The sequence below is a fragment of the Trichosurus vulpecula genome, chromosome 5 (genome assembly GCF_011100635.1).
Source record: "Trichosurus vulpecula isolate mTriVul1 chromosome 5, mTriVul1.pri, whole genome shotgun sequence".
NCBI lineage: Eukaryota > Metazoa > Chordata > Mammalia > Diprotodontia > Phalangeridae > Trichosurus > Trichosurus vulpecula.
Window position 1 is genome coordinate 179,161,710 of NC_050577.1, and position 19,495 is coordinate 179,181,204.

The 19,495-nt window shown below is 37.3% G+C and overlaps 1 protein-coding gene across 1 annotated transcript in view; it reads left to right on the forward strand.

The window, feature by feature from the left end:
- Positions 1-19,495, forward strand: part of CFAP94 (cilia and flagella associated protein 94) — a 68,492-nt gene that overhangs the window by 37,167 nt on the left and 11,830 nt on the right. Inside the window, exons 8-12 of the mRNA XM_036759215.1 lie at positions 473-576; positions 2,337-2,649; positions 13,577-13,661; positions 15,623-15,792; positions 19,276-19,435. Of these exons, the coding sequence (XP_036615110.1) occupies positions 473-576; positions 2,337-2,649; positions 13,577-13,661; positions 15,623-15,792; positions 19,276-19,435 (832 nt within the window). The remainder of the gene's footprint in view (positions 1-472; positions 577-2,336; positions 2,650-13,576; positions 13,662-15,622; positions 15,793-19,275; positions 19,436-19,495) is intronic.

A 19,495-nucleotide genomic window follows, 5' to 3' on the forward strand; every position in this document is an offset into this window, starting at 1 on the left:
CTACTCAATAAACTCCAGTGGTTCCCTAGCATCTCTAGGGCCAAATATAAACTCCTATATTTGGTATTGAAAGCTCTTCATAACTTGCCTCCAACTTAACCTTCCCAGAATTATTACACATTATTTCTCTTCCCACACTCTCAAGTCTTGCCATACTGGCCTTCATATTGTCCCTCAAGACTCAGCTCAAGTACTGTCTTTTAAGTGAAGCCTCTCCTGTTCCTCCCAGCAGCTAGAGTATTCTCCTTCAAAATTGATTTGTATTTATTTTTGTATGTACATATAGATGCACATGTTGTCTTCCCCCAATGCTCCTAGGATGCAGTGTTTTACTTTTGCCTTTGTACCCCTGGCACCTAGTACAGTGCCTGGCACATGGTAAGTGCTTAATAAATGCCTTTTGACTGACTCATTGATTGTTGGAGGGCAAGAAGACTCCTAGGTGTTTCAGCTTTTTGTTGTTGATTTCCAGGAAGCCAGTTCTTTAGTAGATACTGACAGTGGAAATATGGAGAAGATCATTAAAGATGAAAACATCGCTTTGTATGTTTGGGCAAACCTCAAGAAGAATCCAAAGTAACTATAATTTTTTTTTTCATTTAGGCAGAAAAAAATGAGTAGTCAAACTGTCATAGCCAAGTTAAAGGGGATTTCTTTTGTAAAGAGATGAAATGTTTCCTGTATTTCCTAATTACAAAAATTTGAGGGTTTTAGGTGACTCAAATTGAATCCCCTAGTACTTGACTCATAATGAGGAAACAGATAAAGAGAGTATCAGCCCTCATGAAACTTACAGTCTCGGAGACAATATTATTTAGCTTTTTTTTTGCCATTTCAGTTTCAAGATCAATATGAGTCAGTGTGACAAGACAGCCAAAAAAGGAATGCAATCTTAGAGAGCTTCCTGAGACTTGTCAAGCCTGGCAACCAATATTCGATAGTACTGGTGGAACAAACCGAGAATCGGAAGCGTTTTAATGGATTGTGAAGTCCTCAGCAGTAAATTGAGGGAATTGGGGTCAAAGGTTATTTTCATTAATACTACCATTTGAAAGTTGTAAGAGAAAGAAGGATGTGGAAGGAGAACAAACAGCTGACTACAAAGATGGCGTTGAAAAATGGGATTTGATTTCAGGACAATGTTTTATGATAAAGGAACGTGGCTTTAGGCTGGGAATAGAATGCTTCCAGTTAGGACTAAGAAAAATACATTTACTTAAAGACTTTGATGGTCTGATCTGGAAGGCATCAAACTGAAAAAAAAAGGAGAGAGAAATTTGCCTAGATAAAGTTGCCAAGTCCTAAGCTGGAGAAAGCAACAATGATGACACAGGAAGAATAGTGGTGAAAGAACCCAATAATTTGTAGGAGAAAATAAATCTGATGGTGTAGGTCACGTGACTTGAATATGGCAACGAAAAGGATTTACTTAAAAAGGGACATAGGGACATTTGAAATTTTTAAACATATGCATATATTCATACATTATTTTATTTTATTTTTAAATTTTATTTATTATTTCTATTATAATAATTATATTTTGTTATACATAGTATAATAACATACAATATATTAATATAATTGTATGTTATTTGTTAATTTTAAACATATGCATATATTCATATATTTTAATTCATATATTTTAAGAAAACTGCTCTGAGGTGTGACAGGGACATGATGGTAAGATGCACCATACCTGACTCTGAGTGAGATATTGGGGTGTGTCTCTCCTTACACTTTTGTTCCAGCCTTTTAATTATCTCTCCAAATCATTCTTCCCTAGGTCTCATTTCTTTTCCCATTTTTTTCTTCTACTGCTTTCATTTTTTAAAAAAAAATCCTTTTTATTTCTTTTAAGGTATTCTTGCTTCATCATTGCACCTGGAATCAGTTGGTTCAAAACCTGGGTTCAAATCCAGCTCTAGATATTTACTATCTGTGTGACCCTGGCACTCTCTAGGTGGTTAAGAGGTAGTTAGTTCATGCAGTAGATAGAGTGCTAGGCCTGGAGTCAGGAACACCTACATTCAAATCTGGCCTTATACACTTGGCTAGATGAGTGACCTTAAGCAAGTCATTTAACCTCTGTTTGCTTCAATTTCCTCATCTGTCAAATGGAGAAAATATTAGCACCTACCTTCCAGGGCTGTTATGAGGATAAAATGAAATTATCTATCAATCTATCTATTTATCTATCTATCTGTCTGTCCATCTGTCTATCTGTCTATCAAGTGCTTTGTAAACCTCGAAGTATTGTTTATTATTTTCATCATTATTAGTTATATGATAACTATATTTTCCAAAACTCATTTTTAATTAAAATTTATTATTAACAGGTATAAAAAGATCAAATTTGGTGACACAGAAGTTGGATTTGACATTCCGAAGCCATTAGCAACAAGTGATATTGCTGTCCGTATCTTTCATACGAATTATGATCACATTTCTCCACTGCCTGTAATTCGAAGGCCAGAAAAACCAGCAGTTGTTGGAACAGTTATTGAAGATTCTGCAGAAAAAGAAACTCCTAAGGTTGAAGAAGTTCCTCGGGCAGGCCCGGAGGGGGCAACTGAAAATCAAGAATTAGCGACTTCTTCAGTCCCTGCAACAGAAATAAAAATTGAGGAATCCCTTATTAATTTAAAAAAGGTAGGAAGGTCTCAAAAAAGGGAACCCCTTTTCAGATCACTGGTGTCATTGATATTTTAGAAAATTCTCATGATTCTTCCTACAATATTTTAAAGCAGTCTGAATGAAATGTATTTTCTGCCAACTTAAACTTCCTTTCCTTTATCTCATTTTGCTCCTCCTCCCCTTGAAATTAATTACAAAGGAGTCAGATTGATATTCATGATCTGTATGTACAATTTTATACAAAGAGTTTGCTGTTGAAGCTATGTATAAACTGATTTTTATATCATATTGTAGTTTTAAATGTATTAAGGAAGAAGGCTTTGAATGCCATCAGGCTCCTCTTGTGTGGCAAAGTGCCTGATGCTGATTCTATTCTAGCTGAGATTTACGAGGCAGGGGGTCCACTGCTCATACAAAAGCTGATTGAGATCTTCTGGGTTATATAGCAAGAGGAGGTTATCCCTCAGGAGTTCAAAGATGTCTCCACTGTCAAGGAAAAGGAAATGGGTTGCCTTGTGGTAGTGACAGGGGTTGAGGGGAGGTCTTTCGTTTAGTCATCGTTGGTAAGATTATTGCCAAAGTCCTCTCACCTAGAAGATTGTCATCTGAGAGCCAGTGTGGCTTCAAAAAGAGCCAAGGAATGGTCATTATGGTATTTGTTGCCCAGCCACTCCAGGAGAAATGCCAAGGGCAGAACAGAGATCTGTACACAATGTTTATTGATCTGACCAAGTCCTTTGATACCATTATTCGTAAGGGTTTGTGGAAGATCATGGCAAAAATTGGTTACCCAGAGAAGTTCATCAGTATTGTATGCCAGTTTTATGATGGCATGCTTGCTCAGGTTCTGGATAATGGACGATGATGTCCTCATGCTTTCTCAGGCACCAGTGGAAGTGAAAGAGAGCTGTGTACCTGCTCCCATGCTTTTTAGCATGACATTTTCAGCAATTTTGTCAGATGTCTTCAGTGCAAATGGAAGTAGCATCAAGGTCAGCTAGCACACTAATGGTAAATCATTTAACTTGGAAAGGCTATAAGCCAAGAATAAAGTGGAGGAAGAGTTGGTATGAGGCTTTTTGTTCCTAGGTGATTGTGCACTCAATGAGGCCTCTATGGCTGAGATACAGCAGAGTATGGATTGACTCTTGTGCTAGTTTTGACCTGACAATTAACACCAAGAAAACTGGTTCTCCACCAGCAAGCACTGCACTATACATATGTGGAACCATTGGTTACAACAAATGGGGAAATTTTGAATGCTGTGTAATTTTACTTACTTTGGCAGTGTACTTTCCAGGGATGTACACGTAGATGATGAGGTTCACACACACACACACACACACACACACACACTGCCAGAATTCACTCAGTGTTTGGAAGGCTCTGAAGGAAAATATGGGAGAGAAGAGACTGCCTACCAGAGCGAAGGTCTACAGAGCCATTGTGCTGACCTCATTGTTGGTAAAACCTGGATGGTATACCTCCATGCCAGGAATAGCTTCCATTTGAAATGTAATATTTTGAAGATCACCTGGCATCACAAGGTATTGGACACTGCAATCCTTTCTTGAGCTAAGCTGCCAAGCATTCAAACTCTGCTGCAGAGAGTACAACTCTGATGGGCTGGTATAGCAGTAAGGCAAGATTCATGACCTTGAGGATGACCATGAACATGCCTGAATGGTTCGCAGTCACAAAGTATGAAAAACTCTCTATGTAGAAGGTAGAGGAAGTATAACATTTATTTAGACTCCAGAGGATCAAATCCAAGAACCAATATCCTCAATGCAATATAGTAGCAGTTATATTCCAAAACCAGTAAGCCCACCTTAGTGTAGTAACAAGGAAATTATAACACAGCATTATAGCAAGGAACCAAGTCATCCTGTAACCTTCCCCCCTGCTGGGGCCTTCCTGTAAACAATCACTTATGAATCTTAACTCTCTGCTCAGTGCTCTTCTGTAGTCTGTCTACTCCAAGTTCCTGCTCCTTCTACTTGGGCTGAATTCCTATTCCTATACCTCTCTGCAGATTCTGCTCTTTGATCTCCGCAACTCTCTTGTTCTGCACTCTCTCTCGATGCTGGCTCTCCCTCAATGTCTGCTGCCTCAGTATCTTCTTGATGTCTGCTTCTGAATTCTGCTATTCTCAGTTCTGCTGCTGTCAGTTCTGGGCTTTCTTTATATACAGTCCTAGCTGGCATCTGATTGGCTAGAACTCAGAACTCAGATCTCTGATTGCTGAATTCATGATTGACTAGAACTCAGTGCACATACTATTGGCTCTGGTCTTAGCAACTCCCCTTAGGGCCCTGAGGGCTTAGCACCTAGTAAGTAGGAGCTTTCCGCCTACTTACAAACAAAGATATAATCAAGCTTTCCCACCTAGGCCCACCTGAGGCCTATTGAATGAGCCAGGAAAATCTCTGATCACATTAATACTACAGCTGGTCACATTGTTCAAATACCAAACTGATGTTTGCCTAAAAGTCTATTTTGTGGTGAACTTACACAAGGCAGGTGCTCACAAGGAGGTCAGAGGAAAGGATGCATATTTCTACAATTATTTAAGTCTATCTTTATTTCTTGAAAGAATATTTTGTAATTGTATTCATATAGTTCCTGTGTGTGTCTGGATAGGTAGACTCCCGAATACTTTATACATTCCAGTTATTTTGAAATGTCTCTTTCTGTCTCTTCCTACTCGGTTTGGTTCATAATACAAAGAAATGATAATGCTTTTTAAAAGGTATTACATGTTTCGGTAAATCCTTTAGTTGATTTTTGGGAGTTTTCTAGGTAGAACATCATATATGCAAAAAGTGATAGTTTTATTTTCTCTTTGCCTTATGCTATTTTACGTATCTCTTTATCTTGTCATGTTGCTGTAGCTAGCATTTCAAGCACTATTTCAAACAATAGTAGTGATAATTAATATCCTTCTTCACACAGGATCTTATTGGAAAGGCCTCTAACACTTTTTCTGTTACACATAATATCGGCTATTGGTTTTAGGTTGATATTTGTTTATGACATTAAGGACAGGTCCATTTTATTCCTATGCTTTCTGTTGCTTTGGATAGACATAAATGTTAGGCTTTACCAAAAACTTTTCAGCATTTATTGATACAGTTGTGTTTTAATATTTTTTTTACAAAGATGGTTTATTACATTTATAGTTTTCCTAATCGAGCCCTAAATTCACTGGTATTGTGCAACCTTATCATAATGTAAAATTTTAAAAATATGTTGTTATAGCCTCTTTGCTAATATTTTATTTAATATTTTTGTGTCCATATTAATTCAGAATTGGTCTGTGATATTCTTTATCTGTTTTGTATTTGCTGGGTTTAGATATCAGGATGCAGTTTGTCTCAAAGAAAAAGTTTCGAAGGATCTTTACCTTTTCTGTCTTTTACAAGCAGTTTGTATAATATTGGAACTGCTCTTTGTATTTTGGAAGAATTCACATATAAATCCACCTGGTATTGTTTTTTTCTCCCCTTTGGAGGCTCATTCATGGCTTGTAAATTTTCATTTTCTGATTATTTAAGTAATGTGTTTCTTGTTCCATTTATCTGGGTCTAACACAGTGATGTTATTTTGGTCGTCTTTGAGAACAAAGGACAATAACCAACCTATCTGGGTATTTTATAATCTTGTAATATTTGTCCATTTTGTCTTAGTGACCAGTTTTATTGCATATAATTGGGCAAAATAGTTTCTGACAGTTTCCTTTATATTATTTTGGTTGTTGTGAATTCTTATTCTTCTTTTTTATACAATTTGGTTTTCCTCAGGATCAATCAGACTAGTTTTTTTTTCCAAAAAAGTGCTCATTTTATTAATCAGTTAAATTTTTTTCTTTCAGTTTGTTAATCTCTTCTCTTATTTTCAGAATTTTTAATTTGGAGTTTAGTTGTTTTTAATTTTTTGCTTTTCTGATTTTTCAACTTAGCAAGCGTTACTTAGTAGCATGCATTGATCAAAAGAGGTAACATATACACAGGACTCTGCAAACCTTAAGTCATCATGTAAATAATAATAACTATTTTTGCTGTTATCTGTTCTTTTTCTCCTTTTTTAGTATGTTGTCCAATTGCTGACATTTTCATTTATGAGATTTTCTATTTTTGACCCTTTATTCTTTAAAAAATATTAACATATTTTGTTTTTACATTGCCTAGATTTCCCCTCCATAGCTCTTACTTTCTATGGTGTCAGAAAACCATGTATTATGACAGAGGATTTTTCAGATTAAAAAAAGAAAAGAAAAAGAGGAAGAAATGAAAAAAAAAACCTGACTTTGCATGCAATGTTCCACATCTGTAGACTCTAATCTCTGCACTGGAAGGGAGAAGAGGGAGTACCTTCTCATAACTCTTCTTTGTGACAAAGGTTATTGTTTATAATTTTGCAATGTTTAGTCTTGATTGTTTTCTGGTGATTTTTTTTTCTGTTTACATTATTATAGTCATTGTGCTTACTGTTTTCCTTTCTCTGCTTACATTGAATAAATTCATGTAAGTCTTTCCGTGTTTCTTTGCTTTCATCATGCTTGTTCTTTTGACCTACTAATATTTATTTATATCCATGTACCACAATTTGGTTAGCCATTCCTCATTTGATAGACATCTACTTGTTTACAATTCTTTGATACTACAGAAAATGCTGCTATGAATATGTTGTTGTATATAGATCCTTTCTTTTTCTCAATGACCTCCTTGAGGTATATGTATAGCCAAAGAATCTCTGGAAAAATTGACACACTAATGGATTCTTGTTGGGCTTGTGTCCAATTCAAATTTTTCTTTGAGTTTTTACTTGTAGATGTTTCAAGTCATTGTCTTCTGAGTTTGTGTTTTAAGCTTCTCTGTCTCCATAGAAACTTTTTATGGTCAACTACTTCTTCTTCTTCTTCTTCTTCTTCTTCTTCTTCTTCTTCGGCTATTTGTTCATTTTCCAGCTTATTTCTTGTCTTTGGACCATGATAGTTGGGCTCTGCTTACCTCTAGGGGGTAGGAATGGGAGTAGGGGATGACTAGACTGATCTGTTGCCTGTAGGTTTTTGGTGCTTCCAAGGTGGTGTGATCCAGGGAGAGTTCTAGTTATTATTCTGATCTGGTCTCCATTTCTTACCCAGGTAGGGCCTCTGTCCCTTCTTCACCACAGACCTTAAGCATTCCTCTCCACCCTGAAACTGCTAGCATAGTGGTCCTCTGCAATGTCTTTCTGAACAGGAGTTTAGTCCCCTTACTGCTCCTGGTGCTGCTGTTGCTACAACAGCAGGGTCTGCTTCCTCCTCTAGGCCCCATAGCCCATGCTACTTCTTCCACCGATCTCAAGACTACCACCACCCCATCATCCATTGGCAGACTTCACTTTTAATCCTTCTAATATTTCCTGGGCTGGAAAAATGAGATACTGACTTTTAAATTTTTTTGTCATCTCACTTAGAATTTGATATGAGGCATTTTAAAAAAGTTATTTAGAGGGTTGAGTCAGGAGAGCTCAGCTAAAATCTCCAGTCTCCTGGCCATCTTGGCTCCACCCCCTTGACACTGATTTCTTATCTATGGTATCTTTAAACAGATTCTGATTTCCAACTTTTAAGGATATCTGTTTTTACAATCTCCTTTCCTGAAACCATGATTGCTACCTCTGCTTTTGGGAGTTCACATGATGTATTTTGCTCCAGAAAAATGAAAATCTTTATTTTAACCTTGTTTGCATCTTTCTGTTTCAAGTATATTTCTTGTAAACAATATATTATTGAATTCTTTCTAATCCATTCTGCTATCTTCCTAAATCTAGCTCCTTAGTAGTTTCTTTCTGGCTGCTTTCAGTATCTGTTCTTTGACTTGGAAATTCTAGATTTTGGCTGTGGGTTTCTAGGGAATTTTCATTTTGGGTTTATGGGTGAGTTCATTCTATTCATCTTCATGATTATAAGTGATAATTGTGTATTTCTCTCTATCTAGTCCTCTTGTACTTTTTCCTCCCTTCACTCTGTACAAAGAAGGTGGTGAAAGGGAAAGTGTGAGCTTAATACCCCCAGGAAGCCAGATGATTTTATTCAGAATCCAGATTGTACATTGTTGTTGTTCAGTCTTTTCAGTTGTGTCTAACCCTTCATGACCACATTTGGGGTTTTCTTGGAAGAGGTACTGGAGTGGTTTACCATTTCCTTCTCCAGCTCATTTTATATATGAGGAAGTGAGGCAAACAGGGTTAAGTGACTTACCCAGGATCACACTATTGATAAGAGACTGAGAACTCTATCCACTGCGCCACCAGATTGCGTGTTGTATTATGCCAATTCTAGGATATACAGTTGAATGAGGGAAAAACAGGCAATGGAGACTGCATCTACCTGGGTTCAAATCTTTTGTCCAAGATTTCCTAGCACTGTAACTGTAGGAAAATCATTTAACCTCCCTGTTTTCTCCTCTATAAAATGGTGAGGTGACTGGTTGATTCTTTCTTTTTTTACTTTGTCCTCTGGTTCTAAGAGTTCTGGGCAATTTCTCATTATGATGTCCTGATAAAGTAAATAAGTTTTTTTTCTTGGAATCATTGGTTTTCAGGTTAGTTGATGATTTAAAAATTGTTTCTTCTTCACCTGCTTTCCAGGTCAGTTGTTTTGGATAGCATGTACTGTACACTTTCTTTTCTTTAAGCCTTTTTTTTTAGTCTTGATTTTGCTTTAAAATTTCTGGTTGTTGTATAGCCATTGCTTTTTCTTTGGTCTGTTCTAGTTTTCAGGGAGTCCAAATTCTTAGGCAAGGTAGTTTACCATCTTTTGTTCTAAGCTCTTATTTCTCCTTCTCATTCTTTCTTCCCTAGATATAATTCCATTTAACATTGAATTTTATGTCTCACTTCATTTCCTCTGGGTACTCTTAAAGTCCTTGTGCCCAGGATATTCTTTTCTTTCAGGCTCTGCTTGTATTTATGGAATTACTTTTTCTTCTGGGCAGTATGCTGGGGCCTTCCTTGATTTTGCCAGGCATTTCTGAGACATATGGAGCCCATGGGCTGCCCTTAATTATCTTCCACTCTTGCCACAGGACCAGTCCATCCTTTTCATTCATACATTTATTTGATGACACAAAAGAATCTATCTCTTTGTGCATACTCATGCATGGTACATAATATTGGATATGGTACAAGTTAAGATATGCTACAAATAATGCAGCATTGACTTTTAAAAAATTGTTCCTATTTCTATTTGCCAGTAGAGGGCTCTGAATACCATGTTTCAGTTAATTTATACCCCGTACCCTCCCCTCCCACACCTTTGGGAAGTAGAACAGTTATTAAACTACATAAGGAGTATTTGTTCTGTGATAAAGACAATATTGACTTTCTAGTTATTACATATTATACTTTTAAAACAGCTCAATATAAGTATAGTGACTTTATATGAATAACATAAAACCTCAAGTGTTATAATCATCACCAGAAATTAAGTGCCCATAGAGTGCTCATCACTAGGGGCTTACAAAGTTAAGATTAGACACATTCCCTAATTCCCTCAGTTTATTTAATACAGAGATGAAATAAACTTGTATTGAATATAGATACAGATAACGCATAAATGTGTATCCTTCCATGTTTATTTAGGGTTCATAATGTACTTTCCCTATATATTATATGTTGTAATCCTTATGAGAGCCCTATGAGGTAGAATGGGAAGGTATTATTCCCATTTTAAACAGACAAGTAAACTAAAGACTCAAGAGAGCCAGCTAGGTAGCCCCAGGCTTGGAGTCAGGAAGACCTAAGTTCAAATCCAGCCTCAGGCTTGCCGTGTGTTCCAGGGCAAGTCCCTTACCATCTGTTTGCCTGGGTTTCCCCATCTGTAAAATGGGGATAATAATAGCACTTATCTCCCAAGGTTGTTGTGAGACTCAAACGCGGTGATAATTGTAAAGTGCTTAGCACAGTGCCTGGCACATAGTAAGCATGCTGTAAATGTTACCTGTTATTATTAAATGATTTGTCTAAGGTAACATAGTTGCTGAGCCAGGACAAGAATCCAGGTACTTTGACTTCCTGATCCAGTGTTCTTTCATCATATCACAATAACACAACATGGTAAGTGGTTCTGCATTTATTGGGGTGGGGGGTTGGGGGAGTAGAAGCTTCCTAGAAAAGAGACATTCTTGTAGAGTCCACAGTTTATCTAATTCGTTACTTTGAAATACCTAAATATAGGTTTTAGAATTGTTTCTTCTAGAAAGCCAAATGCCCAGATCCAGCAAATTTTATTAAGGTAAAAATCCATTTCAGGGAAAATTTAAAAGTAAAATCCTTCCAATGCTGCTAGTATAGTATTGTTCCCTCTGCTATACTTCATACCTGGTACTATTTAGCATTACTGTTTAAGAAATCCTAGATGTTGTTTTTGGTCCTAGAAGATTATTCTCCAGAATGTTGAAGTTTTCTGAAGACGTACTTTGACACTCAGTCTGCTACTTTTAATATTGCTTTCAAGATCAGTCATGCTAGACAGAATAGGCATGGCTTATGTGATAGGATTTCATGTATTTTGGAAAGTCCCTAATGAATAAGAGAATAAAGGTAAAGGGCACCTAAGGCAAGGAAGGAAGGCCATAGGAATGCTATCGGGAGTTGGGAAGTACTAGGCTAAGAAGGATGTTATACACGCCTGAGCCCCTGATGTAATGAATAAGACGCTTTATGACTTTATACCTTTGTCAGGTAACAGCACCTCTTTGAGTTACAGAATCATCGATCAGATAAACTAAGCGTGAATATGTCCTTAACCGATTTAGGAGTGGCAAAGGGCCTTTGAGCCATTGGATGAAATCAGATGATGACACACAGAACAAGTATTGGGATTGGTTGAGAGAATTTGACTTACATCTCGACCTATATATATCAGAATTGATTCCAGCAGGAAAACTGTCTTTGAGGGAGAAGATCTCTTTCTCTAATATTAGAAAGCAGTAAGGGGAACTCCAAAGGAGTAACACACACACACACACACACACACACACACACACACACTCACACCCTTGACTAGAGGATGACCTTGTGAACTTTGAAAGGTTAGAAGACAGCTTGGACTTTCCATCATCACTGGGAGGAGTATACCTGAAACAAAAGTGGCTGATTGTAGTGTCTGCACAGGAGCTGAGACTCACCAGGGACAAGCTAGACACACAGAGATTACAAGGGCATTGGCCTTCTGAACCCAAAAGAGTTACATTTAAGAGAAAATTCAAGAAAAAAATCCATGAAAAGACAAAAGGGTTTCTAGTAACTTGGGAGCCATAAGTTATTCCTTGTCACATGTACTCTATAAGTTTGAGTCCTTTTTTTCCAGGGACCTTGCATGTGCAAGGAGACAGGATGCCCTCAGCTTGGGGGCAGACAGTATATCTGCTTAGTAAATATACCTTCCTTGAAAAACCTCATAAACCCACATAAATCATCTGCATTTCTGTATATTACTAACAAAGCCCAACAGCAACAGATAGAAAGAGAAATTCTATTTAAAGTTACTGTAGACATTATAAAATATTTGGGAGTCTATCTGCTAAAACAAACACAGGAACTATATAAACACAATTACAAAACAGTTTTCACACAAATAAAGTCAGATCTAAATAATTGGAAAACCATCAGTTGCTCATGGGTAGGCCAAGCTAATATAATAAAAATGACAATTCTACCTAAATTAATTTACTTATTCAGTACCATACCAATCAAAATACCAAAAAATTATTTTATAGAACTAGAAAAAATAATAACAAAATTCATCTGGAAGAACAAAAGGTCCAGAATATCAAGGGAATTAATGAAAAGAAATGCTAGGAAAGGTGGCCTAGCTACAGCAGATCTTAAATTGCATTATAAAGCAGCTATTATAAAAACTGCTTGGTACTGGCTAAGAAATAGAGGGGTAGATCAGTGGAGTAGGTTAGGTACAAGACACAGTAGTCAATGATTATAGTAATCTACTGTTTGATAAACCCAAAGATCCCAGCTATTGGGATAAGAACTCACTATCTGACAAAAACTTCTGGGAAAACTGGAAAATAGTGTGGAAGAAACTGGTCATAGACCAACATCTGACACCATATACCAAAATAAAGTCCAAGTGGGTACGCGATTTAGATATAAAGGCTGATATTATAAATAAATTAGGAGAGCAAGGAATAGTTTATCTGTAAGATTTATGGAGAATGGAGGAATTTATGACCAAACAAGAGACAGAGGACATTATGAAATGCAAAATGGGTAATTTTGATTACATTAAATTTAAAAGGTTTTGCACAAAAAAGCCAATGCAACCAAGATTAGGAGGGAAGCAGAAAACTGGGAAAGAATTTTTACAACTAATGTCTCTGATAAAGGCCTCATTTCTAAAATATATAGAGAACTGAGTCAAATTTACAAGAATAGGGCAGCTAGGTGGCGCAGTGAGTAGAGCATCAGCCCAACTGATAATCAGTGGGGAGCATCCTGTGTGGCGCCTCATGAGCAGCAGTACTTTCTCAAAGCTATCCTTAGGACTGTGAGAGGAAGAATAGTTAGCCACCCTCAAGTGCCATGGCTTGCCAATGGGAATGGGAGCTACTGAAGCAGGACTGGAGGTATTACCCCCCAAAAAGTTTGTATTCTTTGCAGCTTTACCTGGAATTGACCTTGAGTTTCCATTCATCTCTACTTTAGCAAATCTCATGAGTTTGTAACTGTTTGTACTGCTTTTATGTATTTACCATGTTCCACTTTGTATTATGATTATTTGCATATGCATTGTAAGTTCCTTGAAGACAGGAATAATATCTTCCTTATTTTTGCATCTTCCCTATCTTCTAACATAGCATCCTGCTTATAATAGTCTTCTTTTTAATAACTTCTTATTGAGTTGAATTTAATCTCCCTGTGAATGTGTATCTCCTAGAGCACTACCTCACTGAAAGAAGAAGTTGAAGCAAAAAAAGAGGAAATTGAAACAAAACCTTTAAAGGTTGAATCACTTTCAGTATGTAAGTTCTTGAATTATCGTTCTTTTGAGTAATTGAAGCTTATGGATTTAATCTTTTTTTTCTTTTCAGCAAAATAAGATTGGAGAATTAATAGGTTTAGAGGTGCAAGGGACCTTTGAAGTCATCCAAATAGCTATTGTTATAATTTGGAAATATGAAAATGATAGCCTTATATATGTTTGTATGCATATATAAATATGCTCTGATTAACTTGAACTTTTATATAGACATGAAAGGAAGTATATAGATATAGCATATAATATATAGATGGGTGTAAGGCTGGTCATGTGTCAGAATCAAGGGACAAGTAGATAGCCAAGGTGTTCCACTAATATCCTTGTGATATCAAGAGAAAGTGAGGCAAGTCCTTTGCACATTGGGTGAATATATTGGAGGATGTAAATAAGAGTCACACAGGCTGGGCAGGCATAGATGGGTCATGTTCTGAATCATTGTCAAGACCATCAAGATTTATGTACTGGAGTACTTAAGTAACTTTACATCTTCTTTTGATGCTTCTCTCTCTGAGGATTTTTCTATAATTTGGTATACTTTAATAACAGGTCCTTTCACTGCCTCCTCGTTTCCCTCCCCCTCCCCTGGAGATTTTCAATCAGTGAATGAAAAAACATTAAACACTTACTATGTGCCAGGCACTGAGCTTTAGTGCTGGGGATTCAAATGCAAAAAGTGACAGTCTGCTCTCAAGAAGCATGCATTCTAATAAATGTATATATGTGTATGTGTGTGTGTGTGTGTGTATTTATGGAGGGGTGTGTGTGTGTGTGTGTGTGTAGAAAGGTATGCATAAGGAGACAGGAGTAGACAGGTAGATGGGATGTGAAAGGGAAGGATGGTCAGTTAGACAATAGTAGGTTAATTAAGTTTGCGTTCACTCAGTCCTCAATCAAGATGGCAGGATATTAGGATAGGAGGTCCAAAGATGAGGTGATTAATTTCCCTAAAGACTGGGGTGTCTTTAGTTTACATGGGACCACAAGATCATGGTTTCATGGGTTGAACAGTGAAAGGGACCTTACCCAAGCATTTTACAGATGAGGAAACATGTCCAGAAAGGTTGTGACTTGCTCAAGTTCACACAGATAGTCAATGGCAGAACTGGAATTTGAAAAGAAGCCCTCAGTCTCCAAATCCAGTGCTTTTAGCAGTGTAATGTTCCTTCTACTTACCCATGCTACCATCTTTATAACCTTTCCATAATTTTTAGAAATTAAGTAAGCTTCTTATAACCAATTATGACTCATCTTTTAGGTGATGATGACTTCATTTTGCAGCAAACTTTTCTCAGTGGAACACTGTCTTTATAGCATAGTCCAAAAGTAACTAACACTCATTCCATGAGGATCATTTTTGGACAGTATTCTTTCTTGCCTTCTTCCAAGAAACGATGGCTACAAAATTAACCAAGGATGAGAGGAGAGAGGAGAGTGGACCGAAATGGATAGAAGGTCACATGCTACACATGGTTCAATTAAAAGCTTCCTTAGGAGTTTTAATTAATATCAAGTGCCTAGTCTCCACAGGCTAAAACCAACTATAACCTTCATCTTTCATTTACTGAAAAAGTAAAAAAGAAAAAAATAATTTTAAAATTGAACCTTTTAGGCAGCCTTGCAAATTTTCTGTGATGGCTAGCTGAGAAGCAAAGGATGCTATACCTGAAACAGTCTTTAGAGAGGGTCTAAAATTATCTGCCCACTTTGAAATTCTGCTAATTTGGGGGTTAGATGGATACTTCAGTATGTTCAAAGTTTTAAAAACCTGTAAAATACAGAAGATTATGATTTCTGAGCTAACCCATCAAAAAGCTTTAATATTAATGTTTATATCCAAATTGTTTCATTTACAGTATCTTCATAATCCTTTGATAATCTTCTCAAGAAAATATTTTTTTTAAATATTCAGGACCTGAATTAATTAGAAATATGATTAACTTTTAGTTTCAGTGGCAACAGTAGCAGAGAAATTACCAGATACTATTCCTGAAGCTGTTGTTGATGAAGATGTAGTTGATTTAAAAGGATTCACACCCCTGGGTGGAATATACCACTTGAATATACTGCAGCTTCCCCCACAGTGTAAACAAGTAAAAGGCTGGACCATTGTGGAGGTAGGTAGATTCTTGGAACACAATCATTTAAGAAAGTTATCCTGGTCATTTTTACCTTTTCTTAAGGGGCCTAACATATGACATGTATGGGGGGGGGAAGTGTTTACATTTACAGAGTCTGAAAATATAAATAAAATGTAAAATGAAAAATCTGTCAGAAGAGAAAATTATGAAGTAAAATCTAATACATATTGTTAACCTAATTTTTAATCCTTAGAATATGTTTATACATGGATAAACAGAATGTTTTTATTGATTTAAATTTTTTTGACCAACTTGTTCCTCAGAAAATTTGATTCATTTAATTATGATATACCTACTACGATATACACACAAAGTAGTTGTGTGTATGTGGCCAGACTAAATGTAATTTTAGTGAAGAGGGCACTTACAAAGCTATTACTATTCACTGAACTTAAAATACTTTACAGGTTTTAATGTTACTGATCCCCTTTACTTCTCTTCCTGTCTGTCTGTCTGACCTCTATATATGGACCATCATCCTATTTTTAAAATCATTTACTAATTGTAGATTAGCAAGGTTCTGTCCTGAGCCCTCTCTCAGTTGGTGACCTTATCAACTTTTGTGGATTTCTTGATCATCTCTGGGAAGATGACTCTCACTTCTATATATCCAGCCCTGGTCTCCCTTTCCTGGTCCCCCCATATACTAATGCTTTCCCCTCTGAGATGAACTTCTGTCAGCATTATAGATAAATTACTTGTTACTTAGATGTTGTCTACCCCATTAGAATACAAGCTCCTTGAGGACAGTGACTATACTTTTGCCTTTTTGTATACTTATGTATCAGTAAGGCAATAATAACAATGTAGATGATAATTGTCAGAATGTCTATGTAGTTCTGTATTGCAAAGTATGAGAGACTCTACATAAAGAAGGTGAAAAAGTGTAACATTTATTCAGACACCAGAGAACCATATCCCATAACCAAATATTCAGCTCCCACAACCAGGTAACCCACTTCATCATAACAGCAAGGAACCCAAAACACCATATCACAGCATGGTGCCTCACCATCCCAAAACCCGCTCTGACCCCCTGCTGGGGTCTTCCCCCAAAACAAACTCACAGTACAGGTAAGTCATCCTGTTCAGTTCTAACAATCACAATGGTGGCCATTAGCAGCCATAACTGCACTCGCTTGTGCTCTCTCTCTCTCTCTCTCTCTCTCTCTCTCTCTCTCTCTCATATTTCCTGGGACATAACTTCCTTTTCCTGTCAGAAAGCTCCTCCCACCACATGTGACTGAGGCTTCCTGTGACTAAGCCAGTCACATGGCCTATTAATGGGTGGCAAAGATCTTCAAATCTGAATTGCTATTACAACTTAGCACCTAGCACACTTCTTGGCACATAGTAAAAATAAATATTGACTGATTGATTTAAGGAAACTCAAGTTGGGGCAATTTGACTGTAGTGGCTTCTCTCAATTGCAGGACTAAATAGACTCACCAACAGCTACACTGACCTGGATTTGCCTTGGGCAGTCCAGCTTCTTCTCTGTCTAACAAACCAGCTCCTGCCTAGAGATACTACAGCAGACAGAGCAGACACAAGACAGAACAGACTCTTCTCACCTTATCTTCCTTTTGTTTTCTTTTCTCTTGTGTCTTTAAAAAATCTTCCATGCCTGCCCCCTTTCTTGCTGTGTCCATGTTGTTTCTGTCCCAGCTGCTTTTTGACCCTTTTGCAGAGGCTCAGCTCCCCTCTCTCCCCATCTCCTACTCCTCTCCCCTCACCCCCAGCATGCCTGTCCTTAGAAGCATCCCACTTCCAGGCTAAGCCAAGCTTGTCATTTTGGGTCATAGACATAACTTGCAACAGCCGCAAAGAACTATAATACAATTGAGCATGTAAGTACATAGGAGAAGGACAAAATACCATCTGAGTTCACTATTAGAATGTGAGCTCCTTCCTTACATTAGAGGTTTTATTATTCTTTGGACTTAGATCCCCACACCCTAGCACGGGGCCTGGCACACAAACAGTAATTAATAAATCCTCTTGATTGATTGCTTTAGGATAGTAGTGGGCTTCACTTTTTGGCAGTAAGGTCCTCTTGTGAGCATCCTTACAGAGGCTGCTGGGGGGTACTACTAGTGGAACCATACAGTGGAGGACAAAGAAACCTTTGTGGATCCCCTCAGTTGCTAATGCCCTGCTTCCCAAACTACTGGATATTTAACTGCTTTGTATATATTTGTATTTATTAGCTTTATGTTTATGTTATATGTATATAGATATACATACATATTTAAGCAAGCATGTATTTATGTATTGATACAGGTCCTTTTGTCTTCCATTACAACTATTGTGAATAGCGATTACTTCATTCTTTGTACTTGTATCCATGACTAGAAAGTGCCTGGCTTATTGGAGGTGCTTAATAAGTGGTTGTTGTTTGATGGATCAGTTACTTCTGGCTAGGGTGAATAGGAAAGGCTTCCTGGAGAAAGTGGTTTTTGAGTTGAGTCATGAAGGATGGATAGGATTTCCCTAAGTGTAGATGCAAGAAAAAGACATTCCAGGTATAGGAAATGTCATGAACAAATTCACAGACATAGAAAAGTAGAATTTGTGCTCATAAAACTGTAACCAGGACAGTCCATCTAGTGTAGGCTATGTTAAGGTGAGTAGTATGAGTAAAGTTAGAAGAGTAGTTTGGAGTGTGTGTGTGTGTGTGTGTGTGTGTGTGTGTGTGTGTGTGTGTGTGTATTCTGGAGCCTGAGCAAAACAACTCAAGAGCTGACTGTTAAATTTTCAAAGTGAGCATTTATACTACGGGAATCAGCAAATGCTACAAAATTCTCTAGACTTAAGAAAGTTAATAATACAGATTAAAGTTAGAAGTGTGTCCTTTGTTCATCCGTGTGTGTTTTTTGGAGAACCAGCACCTCACCGGGTATATTCCATTTCTCCTTAGACAGATTGGCTCTATATGTGGTGATGTCTTTTACTTATTTGAATTGTCTATAGCATTTAGCACTTGTACATAACAGCCAGTTATTAAATATTTGCAAGAAGCCCAGATAGGGATAAGCACTGAGCCTATGTTCTCACTGGTACAAGGAACTTGCAGATGAGGAGACTCTCTACCAATGCAGGTCAGCACCGTCTCTGCAACAGAGTCTTAGGGGATTGTTCCAGGGAGCACTGTGAGGTAAAGTGACAGAAGCAGCACTGAACCCTGCAGTGTCCTGGCTCCAAGGCCAGCTCTCTATATGCTACCTGGCCCTGACTGCTGGATCCATGAGAAAACTATGAGGATTGGACAACACGAAGTCTGGGTTCTCTGTAGTTTTAACTCTCCCCAGTGTAACTTTCTGGCCATCCTTTGTAAAATGATATTCAGCTGTAAGACATTCAAGATATTGATGTCTATCAGATTTAATACTATTTCTAATATTTAGAAATTCCATGAGGCAGTTCCTACATTAGTAATGTTTGTCTCTTTTTTTAAAGCTCATCAGTGGAGGATTACAGAAATTTGTGTATCCTCCAGAGGCCACAGATGATGCTCCTGAAACGGAAAATGCTTACCCACTTATTGAGGTCTTCATTGAAATAAATAATAATGTAGTATTTTTTGAGAAACCTATGGTTGCACGATGGGATTCAGAAGGTACAGTCATGAAATTACACTTTGGAATAGAGTAAGAAAAGATGAGTGCTTCATTCAGAA